Source organism: Elephas maximus, chromosome 6, assembly GCF_024166365.1.
Source record: "Elephas maximus indicus isolate mEleMax1 chromosome 6, mEleMax1 primary haplotype, whole genome shotgun sequence".
NCBI lineage: Eukaryota > Metazoa > Chordata > Mammalia > Proboscidea > Elephantidae > Elephas > Elephas maximus.
Window position 1 is genome coordinate 69,294,567 of NC_064824.1, and position 20,894 is coordinate 69,315,460.

General features: G+C 35.1%; 1 protein-coding gene across 2 annotated transcripts in view; it reads right to left on the reverse strand.

Annotated features, from left to right (window-relative positions):
• TLK1 (tousled like kinase 1) overlaps positions 1-20,894 on the reverse strand; it is a 139,118-nt gene that overhangs the window by 45,687 nt on the left and 72,537 nt on the right. For both annotated transcript variants that reach the window (XM_049887408.1, XM_049887409.1), the window contains exons 4-8: positions 10,304-10,379; positions 6,661-6,707; positions 4,936-5,031; positions 3,293-3,382; positions 2,152-2,244 (exon numbers count right to left, since the gene is read on the reverse strand). In XM_049887408.1, coding sequence (XP_049743365.1) covers positions 2,152-2,244; positions 3,293-3,382; positions 4,936-5,031; positions 6,661-6,707; positions 10,304-10,379 — 402 coding nt within the window. The remainder of the gene's footprint in view (positions 1-2,151; positions 2,245-3,292; positions 3,383-4,935; positions 5,032-6,660; positions 6,708-10,303; positions 10,380-20,894) is intronic.

The window sequence follows — 20,894 nt, forward strand, 5'->3', positions numbered from 1 at the left end:
AAGTGTGGGGATACACAAATAAAACAATGGAACATAATAAAGAACCCAGAAATAGATCCATTTGTATATGGAAACTATATTATACGATGGAACTGGCATTATAAGAATGGACTTTTAATTACATGGGGGTGGATAACTGGTTATCTATACAGAAAGAAATTAAAATGGAACCCTACTACTTTACACCATACCTAAAAACAAATTCCAGTGAGATCAACAAGTTAAACTCAAAGACCAGGCAATAAAACTTTAAAAAATCTCATCACCAAAAGACAGCATGAAGAAATGTAAAAACAACCTATATGTCCATCAAAAACGGGTGTCAATAAGAAAAACACTAGCAAAAGACATGATTAGCTACTTCACAGAAGAAACACAAATGGCTAATATTTTAAAAGATGCTCAAAATCATTAGTAAATAGTGAATCATAATTAAAAGTCATGAGATACCATATCACATCCATCAGATTGAAAAAAAAATTTTTTTAATCTGATTATTCCAAGTGTTAGCAAGGATAATGAGCAATAAAGTCTTTTTTTACCCACTGCTGGTGGGAGTGTAACTGATCCAATCACTGGGAAAAAATAGTATTACAAGTTGAAGATGTGCATGCCCATATCTGGCCATTCCTCTCTGAAGCATACACCATAGAGAAACTCTTACACATTTGCCCTAGGAGACATGTACAAGAATGCTCTTCACAGACCTGCCTGTATTAGCAAAAATGGGTAACAAAACTCCCCCAAACGGAAAAGATAAGTAAATTATGGTATATACTTATAATGCCTTACTATAAAGCAGTGAAAACCCTGGTGGTGTAGTGGTTAAAAGTTTGGCTGCTACCCAGAAAAGGTTGGCAGTTTGAATCCACTAGGCGCTCCTTGGAAACTCCATGGGTGGGGCAATTCTACTCTGTCCCATAGGGTTGCTGTGAGTCAGCATCAACTTGACAGCAATGGGTTTACTTTGGTTTTATATAGCAGTGACGTGAACAAACTACATTACATTCACTGATGTGGATGACTCTTCTACACATAACGTTCAGTAAAAACAAACATGTTTAAATGAAGTTTAAAGTTGCAGAACAAACTGAACCAATATATTGTTTAAGAATATGTATATATGCAACAAAACCATAAAGTAACGCAAATACATGAAAAATATAAATTCAGAATAGTGGTTAATGGTAAAGGGAGGTGAGAGAGTGAATGGGATGAGATCAGAAAAGGCATATCGGATGGTCCAGTGGGCTGACTGGTGTTGGCTTAATTTTATTTCTATACAATGGTTTCCAAAGCTGGCTTAAATTAGAATCATCTGGGGAGCTTTTAAAACTATCAATGCTCACCCCCTACACCAGATGAATTTAATTAGAACCCTCCCAAGTGGGGCTTCAAAGACCTGGTGGCATAGTAGTTAAGAGCTATAGCTGTTAACCAAAAGGTCAGCAGGTCAAATCCACCGGGCGCTCCTTGGCAACTCTACTGGGCAGTTCTACTCTGTCCTGTAGGGTCGCTGTGAGTCAGAATCAACTCGACTGCAATGGGTCTGGATTTTTTTTTTTTTTGGTTTTAAGGTGGGGCTCAGATAGTATTTTTAAAAAGTGCCCCCACCCTTTCCATCTGGTGATTCTAACAAGCAGTAAGGGGTGAGAACCACTGCTTTATTCCTTACTTACATTATAAATATACTTTTAAATGTATTGTTTTTAAGTTCCCCTTATTAAAAAAAAAAATTTTTTTTTTTTTTTTTCTTTAAAAATTACACAAGACTGTTGGAATTACTTCATCCTGTATAGTTATCAAATGTCAGTCAGGCATTCAACAAAATCAATTAACTTTAAAACTAACATGAAATATATGTTTTATGATAACTGATGATGGTATATGTCTTATGATAACTGAGCATATAAAAATAAATTTCATACTTCTATTTCTTCAACTGTTTCTCAATTCACATTTAAAGAGCTAATAATTTTCACCTTAAAGCTACTATTTTCAACCATGAACTTATACTACCAAAAAACTTATTCTTTTTCCATCTATAGGATTTTTTTTACAATGCTAAGGGCTTTCTCTTTAGAAAATTAAAAGTTGTACCACTGCAAAACAATTTATTCAGATTTTTTTCCTCTATAACTTATTACTTACCCTGAGCAAATCATCTATACGACCTTCTTTCTTTTCCAGGTCCTGGTTTTTATTACTTTCTAATGCTGCTAATTTCAGCATTGTAAGATCAGTCTAAATGAAACAAAACTATTTTATTATCTTTATTACATATATCACCACACACAAACATAAAACTACATTTTACTCTGATTTTAAAAAGCAAAATAAGATGTGCATTTGTATGTGCATGTAAAGGGTGTTCCAAAAAGTCTTTGTGCAGTTTTAAGCTTTAATAACTTCAAAAGTATAAATTACTATAAACTTACAAAGAAACATTTCAAAGGGTAATTATTTAACTTTCTAGAATATTCATATGTTCCTCATTAAAATTCAGTATCACCGCTGCCTTGGACTATACATCACTCCAGTTGATTTCTTTTGAATTCTGCAAACTTTCATGAGCTGCTACTGAAAGGCCTGCACTTGTAATCCTAGCCTCAAGATTATCCGAAGAAATGTTTGCGGCATGCACAACAGTTTGGATGTGACCTCATAAAAAAAAGTCTAATAGAAATAAATCAAGGAGCTCAAGTGGCCAAGCAAAAAAGAACCTCCTCTCACAAACCCCAGTCTTGGAAAGCGTCATCCAGAAACTGATGCACATAAAAACTAAAAAGAAAAGTTTAGTACTCGAAATTTATAAAACTAAGTAAGTGTACAAGATCATCTGAGTAATTCAACTTTCAAACAATTTTCTAACTTTGTAGCATATACGTATATAGATAAATACAGACACTGATTTATGACCTGCTCTATTTTTTTTTCTAATGTCTACTTATAACAAATGGATCAGCCTAAGGAAAACATCAATTACATGCACTTGGATGTCAGGTTCAAAAAGAATCAGTAAATAGAATTGACTTGTTATGGTTGTTCATTTGATATGCCTAAACATCTATATTTACCAGTGTGTAACAAAGTAAATCTGATGGTAAACTGGGTGTTTCAACTTCTTACCTCCTAAGAATTTTGCTTTTTTTGTTGTTTAGTAAGTTCAATTTCTTGGTTTACAATTTTACTTTATGACGATGACTAAAACAAACAGCAAATACCTTAGCTGTTTGTAAAGAGCTGGCCACCAGTTTCTTACAGTCACAGAAAAAAATTTAATTACATTTACCTGAGTAATTTTTAAGGATAACTGCTTTGGTTGTACAATAGGGTGGTCCCCAAAAGTTAATGCAGTAGGAGAAGGGCTAATCGGTCGAACCTAAAAAAATACGCATGAAAATGTTTACCTTAGCAGGGAAAAAGTAGGTGTCTACTTGGTAATAACTACTTGACATTCCTGAAGAGTTTTCATGAAGATAATATCTGACTTGAAACATAAGCGACTTTTAAAAACTTAATAACCATTTACTCAACAAGCATTCATTGAGTACCTCCTACATGAGGTCCAGTGGGAGATACGAAGATATATTTACTACCCTCAAGGAGCTTACTACAGTCTACCGCCATAAAATAAACCTTAATCTTTTCAAAGTATTAAACAAAATAAGGCCAAAGAAATTTTAAAACAAAAATATTAAAATCAGATTAAGATGGTTCAAAAAGTAAAATGAAAAAGATATTCATATAGAGTTTTTACTACCAGGGGTAATAATGCATGTTCAGTTGTATTATACTATCAGTGTATTGATAAATGTCATGGTTTATATAGTCACTAGTTTAAAAACACAACTCACTGAAAGCAGCAGCTTACAAAATTGTATCTATCTATCACTAAAAAACTCCTTATTTAATAAAGTTATTGCTGAGTTCTATACTTTACTTTGGACATTACCAGATGATGTGCCCCGAGGTATAAAATGAGTAAGACACATTTAACTGTGTCTATAGACAAGGATGGAAGCCTCTGGGTAGTGTAAACAGTTAACGTGCTTGCTGGTTAACCAAAATGTTGGCGGTCTGAGTCTACTCAGAGGCACCTCAGAAGAAAGGCCTGGTGATCTACTTCTGAAAACCAGCCACTGAAAACCCCATGGAGCAGAGTCCTACTGTGACACACATGGGGCCACCACGAGTCAGAAGCGACTTGATGGCACCTGGTTTTACAGATGAGGACTACAAGGGGACACAGGAAAATAAAAACAGAATATTTGAATAAATAAGTAAAACTCTTGAGTTCTCTTAAATGTTTCCCTTTAAATTACAGAGAACTAGTACTGTTTTTCTGGTTAGATACTGAACTTTCACATAATGAAAATAAATAAAAAATAAAACCTAACATAGAAAATCATCAATGTAAAAGAATTATATCTTAAAATGTTAGAAACAAACCAAAAAGCTCTAAGATGACTTTTAGGTTCAAGCCCCTTCTCCTACACTGAACTAAATGATCCAAAAGCGATGGCTGCCTACCTTTTTCTTAAGGATTCCTATAAAGAAATTATGCTATCATTCTAGTGGTTACAAAATTTAACTGATGATAAAGTTAGAAATCAGAAATCAATAACTGAATATGGCATGACACAAGAGGATACATTTTAGTCCCATGGGCTTAATGCAGTCTTTTACAAAACATTACTTCCTGGATACAATGAATTCAGGAAATCTTTAACTTAAGAAGCTCACTTTCAGAAATAAAGCTCTAATAGCATCAGAAAATCATTACAAAGGATTCAACTGACCTCACAGGATGCTTTTTCTTAAACGCAATTTATATAGAAAGTTCTCAATAAAAATAAATTGTAAAAGTAATTCAATATGCATGACCTTCTAGACACAGAATAAGCACGAAAAACTTGAAAGGTAAAAACCTACAGACGAGGAAGGAGTGGAATGTGAATGTGAATTTTGAGGAGAACGGATTGCAGGAGGTATGCCTCTTACTGGACTTGAGCCATTCCCACCTTGATACTAAAAAAAATAAAAAGGAAACATTACTATTTATTAAGGCAGGCTGAGATTACTGTTTTATTTTTTGGCATGGCATTAAGAATTCATTTAAATATATCTTATTTTAAACTAAATCCAGCCGTTACTTGACTGGCCCCAGAAAAAGCAAAACTAAGGTCAGTCACAGCTAAGTCCTAAGACTAATTAGAGCATACTGGTCATAAGGCCATGACAAGACTAGATAGTGTAAAGACTCTTTATTTCTCTAACATTCTGATTATAATTCCCTCCACCCCAAATCTTAGCACAGTTCCTCTATACATGTTTGTTGAACTAATATGATCCCTAATCTCAAGAAACTTTAGAAAATGCTTACATGCAGATGTTGGTGAACAATCAACTATCTTAAAACAGAACATCATTCTTAAGGTCTATTAAATATCCTAATGCAGAATGTTCACGGCATGATAAAGGAAAATAACAACCAACTCCCTTCCCTTTAACAGCACAAAATCTAATAAAATCAATTTTTTACTAACTGTATGATTTAGCTGCATAAGAACAGAAGCCACCTCATCTGCTCCAGAGCTACATTTCTCATGTCTCATGTTTCTGTACCAAGGATGGAAGGTGAAAACAATTTGCTGCAACTGGTTTCCTCTCAGGGTAGTTTATTGTCCCCTTAGTCATTTTCAATTATTCACTTAACTGTGGCAGGAACAGCAGACATAGGGACCTCCAAGTGTGTTCAAACAACCTAACGACTTTGTCTCATTTATTTTATCTGTAGTGCCTACCATAATGCCTGGCATATAGCAGGCATTCAAGAGACATTTGTTTATTTGAAATGAATCCACCTTTGACCAAGATTCTTAACAACAGTAACACTGAGGGACTAATACTGACTTCAAATGCAGAGCATTAGGTATCTTGTGGTCAGCCAACAGTTTTAACTTAATTCTATAAACCCAAGAAAGAAAAAACAAAACAAACAAAACGCAATACCTCAGCCCTTCCCGTCGTAATCGGCCAATTCTGTTCTTACTCTCAAGTAAATATAAATATTTTTCGATCGAGTAGATCATGTTTGTTGTTTTAATAATCTTATTAATTCTGTGTAAAATAAAACTGGTTTCTATTTAGAAATAAGGAAATATTCCAGATTGGCTAAGAATCTAAACTTACCACTCTATTCAGAGACCCTTAGATTCACATCTCTATCATTATTTAATCTCCATCCACAGGCTCAAATGTTGTTACGGTATGATAAAGCCTTTATTGATAGTAGGAAGAACTCTGAACTAGGAGCTGGTAGCTCTTCCATTTAGAATTTGCCTTTAGGTAGGTCACTTTACATCTCTGGTCCTTAGTTTCCTCGTCTGTAAAACGGGAATACCAATACCTACTTTGCCTATCTCACGGGTTGTTATAAGGAAATTATGAGAAAGTACTTTAAAAACTGTGATGTGCCACACCAACATAAAAGTAAAATTTAACATTCCTAGGAAGACAAGATATCACTTAGTACTAAAGCTCTGATCTAATCAAGCAGCTAATCAGAAGTTGACCTTGTACATGGAAGAAACTATCTTCAGCCCACAGCAAAATTCCATTGAATTAGGAACTGGAGATATTCCTCAGTGAACTTACTTCAAAATAGTCGCTAATTTTGTGGCCACGTCCCCCAATACTTTTTCCTAAAATATAAAAGTAAAAAATTTCATAGATTTTAAGTCAGTCATGACTATCATATACGACATCAAAAAAGAATGTGCCAATTGGCATAATAAACCTACTAAGAAAACATTCTGCATCCCACTTTAGAGAGTGGCATCTGGAGTCTTAAGATGCATCAATTGGTCTCAAGCCACCTGGATCAAAGGAGAATGAAGAACACCAAAGACACAAGGGAATTATGAGCCCAAGAGACAGAAAGGGCCGCATAAAGCAGAGACTACATCAGCCTGAGACCAGGAGAACAAGATGGTGCCCGGCTACAACCAGTGACTGCCCTGACAAGGAACACAACAGAGAACCCTGAGGGAGCAGGAGAGCAGTGGGATGCAGAGCTCAAATTCTCATAAAAAGACCAGACTTAATGGTCTGACTGAGATTAGAAGGACCCCAGAGGTCATGGTCCCCAGTGCTTCTGTTAGTCCAAGACAGGAACCGTTCCCAAAGCCAACTCTTCAGACAGGGATTGGACTGGACTGTGGGATAGAAAATGATATTGGTGAGAAGTGAGCTTCTTGGATCAAGTAGAGACATGAGATTATGTGGGCAGCTCCCGTCTGGAGGGGAGATGAGAGGGCAGAGGGGGTCAGAAGCTGGCCGAATGGACATAAAAACAGTGTGTGGAGAGAATGAGTGTGCTGTCTCATTAGGGGGAGAGCAACTAGGAGTATATACCAAGGTGTATATAAATTTTTGTATGAGACTGACTTGATTTGTAAACTTCACTTAAAGCACAATAAAAAAATTTTTAATAAGTGCCAATTTCCCTAATACATGTAAAAATTATCTATTTAATAAAAAGGCATGTGATTATTTTAGTTGGGTAGTGATGAGAATCAAGGGAGTATCAGGAGTCCTCAGAGGGTCAGATACCAATTTCAGAAATCCAAAAATCAAATGTTACTTCAATAAACATGAATTTAAAAATCTCCGAATTATTAGAAAATCAAATAAATAAATAAGATTAAGAAATCTCTTGCTTTAAAACCACATTATTCACATTGCTTAATAGCTATTAATTTCATAAAAACAAGACAATGAATAAAAAGAACAAGTAGCAACTACATAATTGATAAACTATGGCAATTCATACCTGTAAATAATAATAAAAAAGCTTTGGTTAACACAAACCATAATCTCTAACTGATAATAATATGCTTCTATATGAATGTTATTTTGTAAAATGTGTTTTGATTTTCTAAAAAGCATTTCCAAATTAAAAGGATGTTTTCTAATAAACTAGATTTCAAATATTGTTCTTACATGGCTATAGTGATAAAGTGAACCATTAATAGGGGGTTTTGACTGGGTACTGTTCTTTTATTAGAAGTTTTGCTTTGAAATGTAGACTTTATCAGTTTTATAAATACTGAATTAAGAACTTGCTAAGAAGTTTTTTTTGGGGGGACTCATCCATCCTTAGTTGGAACTATACAGAATATATGATTTAAGTTACAACAGAGAAACTAATTGTATCATGGAGTCGAAAGCCTGCATAATGTAAACATATATATATATATCAACACTGACTTAAATTCATTCATTTATTTTATTCAACAAATATTTCTTGAGCGTTTACTACATGCCAGGCACTGGTTTGTTCACAAAAATTATTGAGATGAACAAACAATATAAGGTTCAATGACCTTAAACTCCTTCTCGGAACAGAATGGGGGATTTTAAGAAACCTAATAAGTACTAAGTACTCAGGACTACATACGCTATCTAAAATCTTGAACAACAGTTTTGTACAGATTTATTTAGAGGTCAGAGAAGGCTGTAAAGGTTTTCAGCAAAGGAACTTCCTTCTGCCTTTAACAACTTTCCTGCAGATTCTAAAGAGATGTTACTTTTCAGTGAAGGCAGTTGTTCTGGATGCCTACCAAGAAGACATTTCCCTAATTCTTCTTCCATAACTCAGCCTAGATTTTGTTCCTCTACATAGTCATGTAGTTCCAGGGAAGCTGACTCCTGTCCAGCCTTTTCCCAATTCCCTTCACCTCCTTATCCGAAATCTAATTTTGTTTAGGTAACCTCTCCTTTTCCACACAGCTCATATTCCAAGAGGGAACTTTATCCCATTTTCTATTCCAGAGATGAGCCTGATGTTTTCAAGAATAGTAACACCTCTGTTGTACATGATTGGTTTTGGAATGGACACGTGACCCAATTCTGGCCAATAAGATGACAGGAGAGGTTTGCTCTGGAATTCAAGGAAAGAAGCTTCCTTGTTCTTTAGGAAATAAAACACAGAAATCCAGCTTCTCTCTAAAGCAAATACAAGTGAGAAAGCTGAAACCATTAAGTCCAATTACAACTGGCAGCCATCCTAAAACCCTGAGACAATCAGACAATTCTGTGGATTGAAGACCAGAGATAGAAAAAAAAAAAAAAAAAAAAGTGGGTTCTTAAAGACAGAGGTTGGGTATTCAGTTGGGCGGTGATGGGAATCAAAACAATATTAAGAGCTCTCAGAAGGTCAGATACCAATCCCAGAAATCTAATAATCAATTTCAACAGAAACGTCAGTTTAAAAAGTCCCAATTATTGGGATAAACCAACCCAGAAGCCTCTTCTTATTTGCCAGTTTGCTTTAATGTGAGATTTTTATATCTGCATTACAAGCATTGCAACTAGTATCTTACACCAAATAAAGCTTCAAGCCCACTAGTCACAATGCGGGGGAACTACACTAAGACCAAAAAGAAGCTCAACACACACTGAGATAAAAAGTATCATACACCTACAGAAAAGGCCCTAGAGTGACTTAACCTCTTCCTTCCAAAAACACAGTTGCTGCAAATATATTCCTTGACTCTAGTACCATATATAAATCAGGGACCCAAGGGTTCATGGTCCTAGACCTTATGGCTAAAAATTGGCTCCAACACATGTCAAATTATGTATAACATCATCATTACACATAATTTAAGAGCCTAATTTATGATATTTATTAGTGCTCAAATTAAATGACTACTATTTTGCTGTCCAGTACCTACGATTTTATAGTCTAATGAAAATAATTTTATTAGTTCACATCACAAAAGATACGTATACAGAAAAGGATGTGCAAAGAACTTTAAATAGAGTGGCCCTTAATCATTTTTATATAGCCTTTTTTAAATAAAAGGGGTAACAGTTTGGGTACGTGTGATATCTAAAGTTTTTATTCAAAAATAACAGAACATTTCAAAACCATAATTCATATAAAGAGAGAAAATGAAAGGTGATATGGTAATGCTTGCCAGATTTGGACATACTTGTCTAAGACCCAGATTTGAAAATCAAGAGAAATGTTAAAAAGCCTAAAAACAATGACCACAGGCTAATTACCTGTGGTACAACAAGGTTCCATTTTCATATTTTTATTATTTCTTATGCAAACTATATTCCTAAACTGAAAGTACTTTATTATTAACGCAGAAATTACATAATAGCTATAGAGTTCACAAAAACACAAAATTATGTATTTTACAATTAAAATATTAACTGATTAAAATTCAGAGCAACTAATTGTAAACACCTATTGGGCTCTGAAGGAAGATTTTGTTTCACTTACCCTGACTACTTTCATTCTGGCTTTCTGCTTTTCTCTTTCTTCCCCTGGATGATTCGGATTGTTTCTTCTCTGGTGTCTACAGAAAGCAAGTTAAAAGCATTTTAAATTACAGTTTTAACATATAAAAACCTACAATCAGCAAAAAAATTATTTTTCAAGGCTAAAAACTTTTTGTTCATTAGTGCTGATGGGATGTAAATGTTTGGTTATTCACATATTATTTATTTAAAAGATAAAATTTCTATTATGAAATTTTTTAAACATCCAAGCAGAAGACTTGTACATATTACATGAAATTCACATTTACAGAATTTGACTTGAAGTGGATGAAAAATCTGAGATTAATTAGCCTTTAAAAGACATCCTTCAAATTCTTAGCAGGAATGGGGTGCAGGGGAGAAATCACCTTAAATTTTTCCTGCTAGTTTTCTACTAGTCACATATTTAGTTTTTGGAAAGTAAACTTGGATGAAAAAAGAGAGCAGAACATCAACCCTGAAATACAAAATCCCTATACTAAGGATGGCCATTCATCTCAGTGCCTGGCAATTATTACCCAACAACAATCGTAGCAAACTTGTAGATTATGCTCGAGGATCAGCAGTATACATAAAGTTTTACTGGAACACAGCCACACTAATTATTATATGTACTGTCTATGGTTGCTTTGACTCTACAATGCCAGTGCTGAATAGCTGCAACAGAGATGGTATTGGCCACAAAAGTCTACAATATTTATTATCTGGCCTTCACAGAAAATGTTCACAGACCCTGCCATAGATGGTGGTTCCATTCCCAAATTACAGGTTTGTTCCATTAACTAACAGCAAGTGTTTTCTCAGGCTAACACAAGTAATTTCTGTGCAGTCAGACAGATTATAGTTGTGCTTAGTCAAAAAACTGCAAAACAGCAGAAACCATTAGCAGAAGCACAAGGAAATGACCTGGGGCCCTCAAATTCTAGAAGCTTGTTAAGTACCTCTAAGTGCCAGAACAATTCCTGAACTTAGTAGGAAAGCTCAAAAAAGATTTGAATGAACAAATGATTTAATGAATGAATCACATCAGGGAACTTAAATCTCTTAAAAGCTTGTGGTTCCCAAACACGGGAGGGACTTAATCCAATATTTGATCTGAGAGTCCTATGATTAAATAGTATGCATGACAATTCATAACTCATATTGAACGTCTATTATTCTTTTAAGGGGCCCTGGTGGGACAGTGGTTAGACACTTGGCTGCTAACTGAAAGGTCAGCTGTTTGAATCCACTAGCTGTTCCTGAAAAGAAAGATGTGGCAATGGTTACAGCCTAGGAAACCTCATGTGGCAGGTCTACTCTGTCCTTTAAGGTAGCTACGAGTCAGATTCAGCTAGATGGCAGCAGGTATTGTTCCTTTAAGTACCATCTTAGGCATTTTATGTTCTCTCACCTCCATTTTGCCAACAAGATTAACAGATTTGGAGAGGTTGGTCTGAATGTTACCTGCCTCTGAGTTCTTTAAAGACAAGACTTACATTGTCTTCCTCCCCCCTGCTACTTCTACCTCCACGTCTGGCATATAGTTATTACTCAGTAAATACATGAATGATTATTAAATTATTTATTCAAACCTTGTCAGTATGGCACTCAGGATTCAAATCTAGTTCTGTATAATTCCAAGGCCCAAATACTTTTTCTTCTATGTGATACACTATATGCCCTATAAAATCTACCTGAACCAACTGTACAAAAATATTTCAAAAATTTACTAAGCTTGTAAATAAAATTCAGTATGTACAATAGATTACATATATAGATATTTCATATCACAAACTAGAGCTCTTAAAGAAATCCATCCTAACTGGCAATCTACTCAGGAGGTAGAGTGATGTACAGCCACCAGTGTAGGTAGTTCATTTGTTTAGTTTCATTGTCAAAGTTATCAAACTTGAACTTAAACAATAACCAATCTTCTATTCTCCTGGGAATAAAAACATTACCAAGTTAAAAATTCTAAGTTAACATTTGTTTAAAGGACACTTAATCTACAAAAGAAAACAAAAGGGGATCCTCGAAATTTATTCATATCCTTTCCAAATTAATTTATGTTAAAAAATACAATTTAAGGTCAAGAAAATAGGATTTTTCAGAAGTTTAATGTTATACTAATATTTAAGTATGGCAAGATCCCATCTGTATTCCATCTTAAATCCTGACTACTTTTAAATAAATAAGAAAAATCACACCAAATACTAAAATTCTGAAACAGTTATATTAGAAACAACATTTTCTACCTAGAAAAGAAAGTGTGATGTTCTAAACAGTTCTATATCATTTTCTAAACTATATCCATGGAACACTGGTTCAGTGATATGTTGAGAGGCTACCTTTAAAATGGAGGAGAGAGTTCAACTGGGTTAAACAAATTTAGGTTTTTTACCACAAAGCTTCTCAAAACCATCAAAATGCTAACATGTACTGGCAATCTACAAAAGGTGGGGAGAAGGAACAGTGTATATATAGACATTTGCAAACATATTTGGGAAAAAATTCACTGAACACTTCACTGGATATACACTGAAGGATATTTAAGGTTTTTTTTTTTTTTAAGGCATGTAAATTACTTAGTAAAAGCTTTCTTCTCCAAGGCAAAATTTCCTTAAATTTAAATTTTTCTAAGATGAGGAAGTGAGACAGCTCTTTGAGGGAAAAGATCATTCTGTCTTAAAAAAGATAAATGCATCCTTATCATCAGCAAAGAACAATCTAAAAAGAAAATTAAGGAAACAATTCTATTTACAAGAGCACCTAAAGGAATAAAAAAATTTAACCAGGGAAGTGAAAGACTTATACACTGAAAACTATGAAACACTGCTCAAAGAAATTAAAGACCTAAATAAATGGAAAGACACTGCATGGAACATGTAAAAAAAAAAGGCACAGCAGCACTTATGAAAGACTTTGCGAGGAGAGGACACGGCTGGCAAACATAGAAGGTGCACATTATTTGCGTAAAAATATGGTAATAAAAACAGTGTGGCACTGGCGTGTAAGGATGGACATACAGACCAACGGAATAGCACTGACAGTCCAAAAATAAACCCATACATCTACAGGCAATTGATTTTTGACAAGGATGCCAAGTCCCTTCAATGGGGAAAGAGTAGTCTCTTCAACACACGGTGTTGGAACAACTGCAAAAGAATGAACTTGGACTCCATACGACACACCACATATGAAAATTAACTCAAAATGGAACAATAATCTAAATAGAAGAACTAAAACCATATGCCTCTTAGAATATAGAAAAGAATATAGCAGAATGAGACCTACAGAGGAAATGTCACTTATGTTACTAGCCCTACAAGTTATCTGTAAGTTATTAGGGCACAAGCTACTTAACATATAACACATAATTCAAGTTTTGAAACATCAAAGTATAAACTGATATTTGGAGTGACAGACAGAAAGGACAGCCATTCAGACAAGGGAATTCACTGCACACTTAATGACATTTAGTGAGTACCCTCTACATGCCAGGTACTGTACCTGTCTGAATGGCTGTATTCTAGACCACATGATAGTATTTTTTCCTATGTGACAAACTATACACCTTACATCATTAGAATCGTAGTCTGGCCCTAAGTATTACATCACTAACCCTTGGACGATTGTACATTAAATAATTTTTTTTTTGTTTTGAATTTAAATAAGCAACTCCTATACACACCAAGGAAACCCTGATGGCATAGCTGCTAACCAAACGGTCAGCTATTCAAATCCACCAGGTGCTCCTTGGAAATCCTATGGGGCAGTTCTACTCTGTCCTCTAGGGTCGCTATGAGTCGGAATCAACTTGATGGCAATGGGTTTTTTTTTGTTTTATATACACCAAAAAACAAAACAAACTCAAAGAAGCCAATGTTTGCCAACTCTCCTGAGTGACTCATTTGTATAGGGACTTATTTGGTAATTTAAAAACTGTGTGTGTGTGTGTGTATATATGTGTAGGATATGCAGAAACTCACCAAATATTTAACGTCTAAGGTGGCTCATCACTAAGAAGAAGTTCACAATGATGTCTGGGACTTTCAAACTGTATTACAGAGATTCTTAGGGGAGAGGAGATTTGTGCCTCAGAAGTTACGAAGGGGGAAATGAAGGTGAAGGAAAGAGAGGGTAGGCTGAGCTGAGGCTCTAGGATACCAGAGATACAGTCTATCCCACTTTCACCTGCCGCTGCAAACACAGCATCTCTTATTTTAATACTGCGATTCTATATGCGATTTTCTTTGAAAAGAGTTCAGTGGCTTAAAAAAGGTTAGAAAAACCACTATTCATGACCAATGACTTCCTTGAGAAAATCCAAGGCACCTTAACCAGGCCCCTTATGTATTTGCATAAGGTAAAATTTGCACATATCAAGCATTTTATATATAGAAACATTTTAAAGCTTATTAATGTTCCCTTTAATACTGTCATTTTTTCCCTTTTCTTCTCTATTTTTTCTCAACTATTGTACTATAATTGACTACCACCCCCCCCCAAAAAAACCTAAGGATTAATATAATATGGAAGGCAAAATAATAGGATTTGGTTTTAAAGTGAAGATGGAAGCAACACATAACTATAAAAGGTCAAAGAATTCCAACATATGGTGGGACAGGGGTTAAGAGAAAATGATGAAAGGAGAAACTGGTACTCTTTATATCAATTCAGCTTTGTTAAGTGTTACATTTGTAATTATACCCAAAACTTGTACGGTTATTCTGGCATTTAAATGTTCTAAGATATGAGCGTGAATTTACATAGTATTTTCTGGCAGTTTAGAATTTGTTCAAAAAACAAAGACAAATTTAAAGGACTCAAGAGATAATTGTTATTAGGCTGAGGGCTGGGGACCATGGTCTCAGGGGACACCTAGCTCAATCGGCATAACATAGTCTATAAAGAAAATGTTCCACATTCAACTGTGGTATAGCGACTGAGGTCTTAAAAGCCTGTCAGCGACCATCTAAGATACTGGTTCCATCTTGGCTGGAGGAAAGGAGAACGAAAAAGACCCAAAATACAAGGGAAAAACCAAAACTCGTTGCTGTCGAGTCAATTCCAATTCACAGTGACCCTGTAAGGACAGAGTCGAACTGTCCCATGGGGCTCCCAAGGAGGGCTGGTGGATTCAAATTTCTGACCTTTTGGTTAACCGCTGAGCTCTTAACCACTGAGCCACCAGGGCTCCAAGACACAAAGGAAAGATAAGTCCAAAGGACTAATGAACCACAATTACCACAACCTCCACCAGACTGAGCCCAGAACTAGATGGTGCTCAGTTACCACCAGCGACTGCTCTGGCAGGGATCACAACAGACGGTCCCAGACAGAAACCAAAACCAAATCAAACCCAGTGCCGTCGAGTCAATTCTGACTCATAGTAGAACTGCCCCATAGAGTTTCCAAGGAGCACCTGGCAGATTCAAACTGCCGACCCTCTCGTTAGCAGCTGTAGCACTTAACTACCACGCCACCAGGGTTTCCGTTCCAGACAGAACAGGAGAAAAACATGGAACAAAATTCAAATTCATTAAAAAAAAAAAACAACAAAAAACAGGCTTGCTGGTCTGACAGACGCTGGAGAAACCCTGAGAGTATGGCCCCCGGATATCCTTTTAACTCAGTACTGAAGTCACTCCTGAGGTTCACCCCTCAGCCAAAGATGAGACAAACTAGGGCCAATAATAACATACGTGATGGATGTGCTTCATAGTTCAATCGTGTATATGAGACTAATGGGCACACCAGCCCAAACGCACAGACAAGAAGCCAGGAAGGGACAGGAAAACTGGACGAATAGAAACAGAGAAACTGGGGTGGAGAAAGGGAGAGTGTTGACACATTGTAGGGTTGGCAACCAACATCACAAAACAATTTGTGTATTAACTGTTTAATGAGAAACTAATTTGCTCTGGAAACTTTCACCTAAATCACAGTTACTAAAAAAAAAAAAAAAAGGAAACAAAAAAAAGAAAGAAGTAATTGTAGTATAATTAAAATAGTGTTCCAATATAAGTCAGTGGTTATTAAACAAAGTTTTAATATCTAACCATGTGGCTTCTCAGTTTATCTTAGAATAAACTTTTTTCAGTGCAAATAAAACCAACTATAATAGAATCTTAATGGTATTACAGAATAAGGGAGATAAACCAATATGGATTATTCCATGAAAACAGATGACCATCTCCACAGGCCTCCAACTAGGTAGATATTTAAAGTTATCTGCATAAATGCATTATAGAAAATTGTAACAGAACAAGTGAAAACATCAACAAAAAGGGAGGGAGTGGATATTAAAATGTTATTTTTCTCCTCCACCTTAGGTAGAGTAAATAAACCCTGATGGAACAGATAACAAAAAGAAAAGTTTAGATAATATCACCTCTAATAAAATTACTAACATTAATAGACAAAGGTATTTTAAATTTCTTTCATTAAATGGGAAAACACTTTTAGAAAGAGAAGTTACTCTAAGAATAAATAATATCCCTAACAAAATATTCAATCCTTAAACTTGTCAGAATGGTTTTTTTCTGGTAAATTCATTCAGCCGAGGATTGGTTTCAAAATAACAACTCAATGGCTATTCCAATGATTTATACAGTTACTCAGGTATCAAATTCAAGGTTACTATGATTTAAACAAATGGTATGGCAGATCTTTTTGCCTGCAGCTGGTAATAACAATGTTCAATTTTTACCCATATTTCTAGGCAAAATTCGTTGAACTAGATGTGAGTCAGGAAAATATTGGAGAAATATCTTTATTACTTTAATGGCACATATCAAAACAGCACTGAACTGGAAAGAAAAATCTGGAGCCTCACAAGAAACAGGCAATGTGAAACAGATGTTTTTTACAAGAACATCAAACGTATACCACACAGTTTTCCCCAACTCTTTCACTGTAAAAATAGGTTAGAAAAATGCACTACATGACAACTGAAATTCTGTTGTGAAAATTTCCTTGCTGCTTTGTATTCTATTTACATTTAGATAAGCCCTATCATGAAATATATAAATCCTAATTCAAGGATGATTATGAGCTGACAGGGCCCAAAATTCCTAGTCTGTCTCTGTCCAAGAGTCAAAACTTTCTTAACTATTATCTAGAAATGTTTGCTTGAGCTTTGACCTCTAAAAGTTCTTTGTTATATTGCTGATCTCAGTATTTAGTGTAAAGCTAATGTACCCAACAATTTTTTGGAGCCCTGGTGGTGCAGTGGTTAAGTGTTTGGCTGCTAACCAAAAGGTCATTAGTTCAAATCCACCAGCCATTCCTTCGAAACCCTACAAGGCAGTTCTACTCTGTCCTATAGGGTCACTATGAATCAGAATCAACTTGATAGCAGTGGTCTTTAGCACTAAAGAAGGACATTTCCTTAGTGTTCTAAAAATCTAAAATGACAAATCAGTCAATTCTGAGTATAGTCTATTTTTTGCTGTATTACTTTTATTATTTAATTACATGTAATATCAAAGAGGAGAAAGATGTGGCAGTCTGCTTTCGTAAAGATTACAGCCTCGGAAACCCTATGGGATAGTTCTGCTCTGTCCTATAGGGTCACTATGAGATAAAGTTTTACAGATATTGCCAAACGGCACTTTCAAAGGCTGTATCAGTCTATCCTTACACTGACACTGCATAAGAATGACCACCAGTCTTTTGAGATATGTCCATTTGGTGGGTAAAAAAATTGGTATTTCATTGTTGTTTTATTTTACATTTCCCTGATGGCTAGTAAGGCTGAGCAATTTTTTATACTTGTATAGTCATTTCACATCTTTCTAATGTAAATTTTTAAAATGATCTTTTGTTCACTTTTTGAGTTGCTTATCAACTTTGTTGCTGATCCATTTTAGATATTCTTTATATAATCAAGGAGTCTTGGTGGCACAGTGGTTAAAGTGCTCGGCTGCTAACAGAAAAGGTCAGTGGTTAGAACCCACCAGCTGCTCCGTGGGAGAAAGATGTGGCAGTCTGCTTCCGTAAAGATTTACAGCCTTGGAAACCCTACGGGGCAGTTCTACTCGGTCCTATAGGATCACTAAGAGTTGGAATTAACTCAACGGCAGTGGGTTTGGCTTGGTTCTTATATAATCAAGTCTAGACTTTAATCTTTCCTATTCTGCAAATATATTTCAGGACCTGCCTATTGTCATTACTTCAAAAGACTAAAAAGTTTACTTAAATCATACCCACCAATTGTTTTCTCTATAGCAATACTACATTAATAACCAGAAAAGTGTTTTATTTTCTTAAAGAAATTGTTCTATCATTTATCTATCAGCATTGATTCTTAGTGTTGACTATACATCATAGTCACAAAGCTTCTATTTAAAGCTCATGCTGGAGTCCCCATCCCATATCTAACCACCTCTGGAAAAAGACTGAAGGAATCTTTATTTTTAACAAGCTCCAGAAGTGATTCTGATGTATCAGCAGGATTAGGAACAATCTACATATACATAAAAAGTTATGTATTTCCTACACATTCTATTTTAGAGGATCGCTAAAATTAAGAATATTATTCTTTATATAATGTTCTGGTAAGATTTAAAGATCAAAATTGTGACATATAGCAGAAAACTGGGTTATAAAATGTTCAAAAGGCTGTCATGGTTACTCAAAGTTAAAGAATTAGAATTAATCTTAAAGAAAATTAATAAGGCATTCTTGTGTTCTGCTGACACAAAATGTATGTATCTTTCTAATATTTTCTAAACTCTAGAATAAAATACTGTAACCAATTTCTCAGTAATACCAACTTGTGCTAAATGACTTTAAAATTCAGTCTAAAAGCAACATTCATCTGGGTAAACATTTGTGAAATGCTATTAGCCCAGATTATTTTTTAGATTGGCAAACATGATGATTTCTGCAAATTATCTTAAACCTAAATATTTCCAAAAAGAATTTTTTTTTTTAAGACTAAGCAAGGTCATTTATCTGACTAATAAGACAAATGGCACATTACCTTATTTATACGGATAAAGTTTTGAGAGTATCACTTCAAAATAAGACAGATACTTTGGAATGAGAAATGTGACTAGGTTGTTATCTTACTATCTATCTGTGTGACTACCGGCAAATTAATTAATCTCCTTGAACATATGTTTCCATGCTTGAGATACAAAACTTAATCCAGCTCCACAGGTAACATTCTACAACTTTATTTTCTCTTGTCCATTAATGAAGTGGTACTCAACCAGGGGAGATTTGCTCCTCACATCCAGAGGACATTTAGAAATATCTGGTGACATTTTTGGTTATCACAGAAGGGGTAGGAAGAGGGTGTGAGTTCTACAGATATCTAATGAGTAGAGACAGAGACACTGCTAAACATCCTACACTGAGCAGGAGAGCCCCTTCCACAAAAGAATTATACAGTCCAAAATGTCAATAATGCTGAGGTTAAGAAACCTTGCTTTATTTAATAAATAGTTGGCACATAAACAACCTATATAGTATGCTGCCACTAAAGTGATGTTAATTTTATGCATTCAAGAAATATTTACTGAGGCATATACTGTAGTCAAGTACTATACTAGGTTTCACTTTAAAAGCCTGTCTCCATTCTTAAAATGATCTGGCATTTTTCTTTTCCAATCTTGTCAGTTTAGAACTTTCTTGCTGTAAAAGCAATCAGCCACCTACACCGGTTTTACAAAAGAAAATATTTAACAGCTGTTTTTGATTTGCTAAACAAACGGCTTATAGAATCATTATTTCAGGATTTTATGATCTATAAGAACTCAAGAAACTATCTAGACAGAGTTATTAGAATTTACAAGCAGGTCTGCGTACTCTGCAAAAGCTTCCCAGTTGGGTCAATACACATATTCTTCCACCTTTATACGGATGGAGGCACAGAAGCAGCATTAGACCTATATTTTGTTCCGATTCACTTTTCCTTCCAGGAAACGAAGGAATGTACGTACTCAAACAGGATAGACCCACTTCCTCTGCTAAGAATTCTGTTGCTACAACACATTTTAAAGCTAGACACTCTAATTTCTAGCTAAATATAATCCTTATAAGAGCATGTCCTTTCGTGTATAACTATAGAATTAAATACAGTTTTCTCTTTTTAAATAAAAGGAAAAGTTACAAAATAACTCCAGGTATTTCATAGGAAGTTTTAATTCTTAAGAAGTCTTAGAATTCCTAAGTCTGATTAACAAACTTGAAATTTTCCTACTGACAGGTATTTATTAAGGAGCCTTAGCGCTAACTGAAAGGTCTGCCACTCGAACCCACCAGCCCTCCACGGGGGAAAGATGTGGCAGTCTGCTTCTGTAAAGAAAACCTTGGAAACTGTATGGGGCAGTTCCACTCTGTCCTATAGGGTTGCTGTGAGTTGGAATCAACTCAACAGCACACAACAACATGTATTTATTAGTGCTACAAGACAAACCATTTCCCATGCATAAAAAGAGTTATCTTAAGGACAATTTGTTACTGTGCATACTATACACTGTATATAACACTTTATATACAATGTCAGAATAAAACAACTGACATAAGAAGAATCACAATGAGAAAACACTACCATCAGG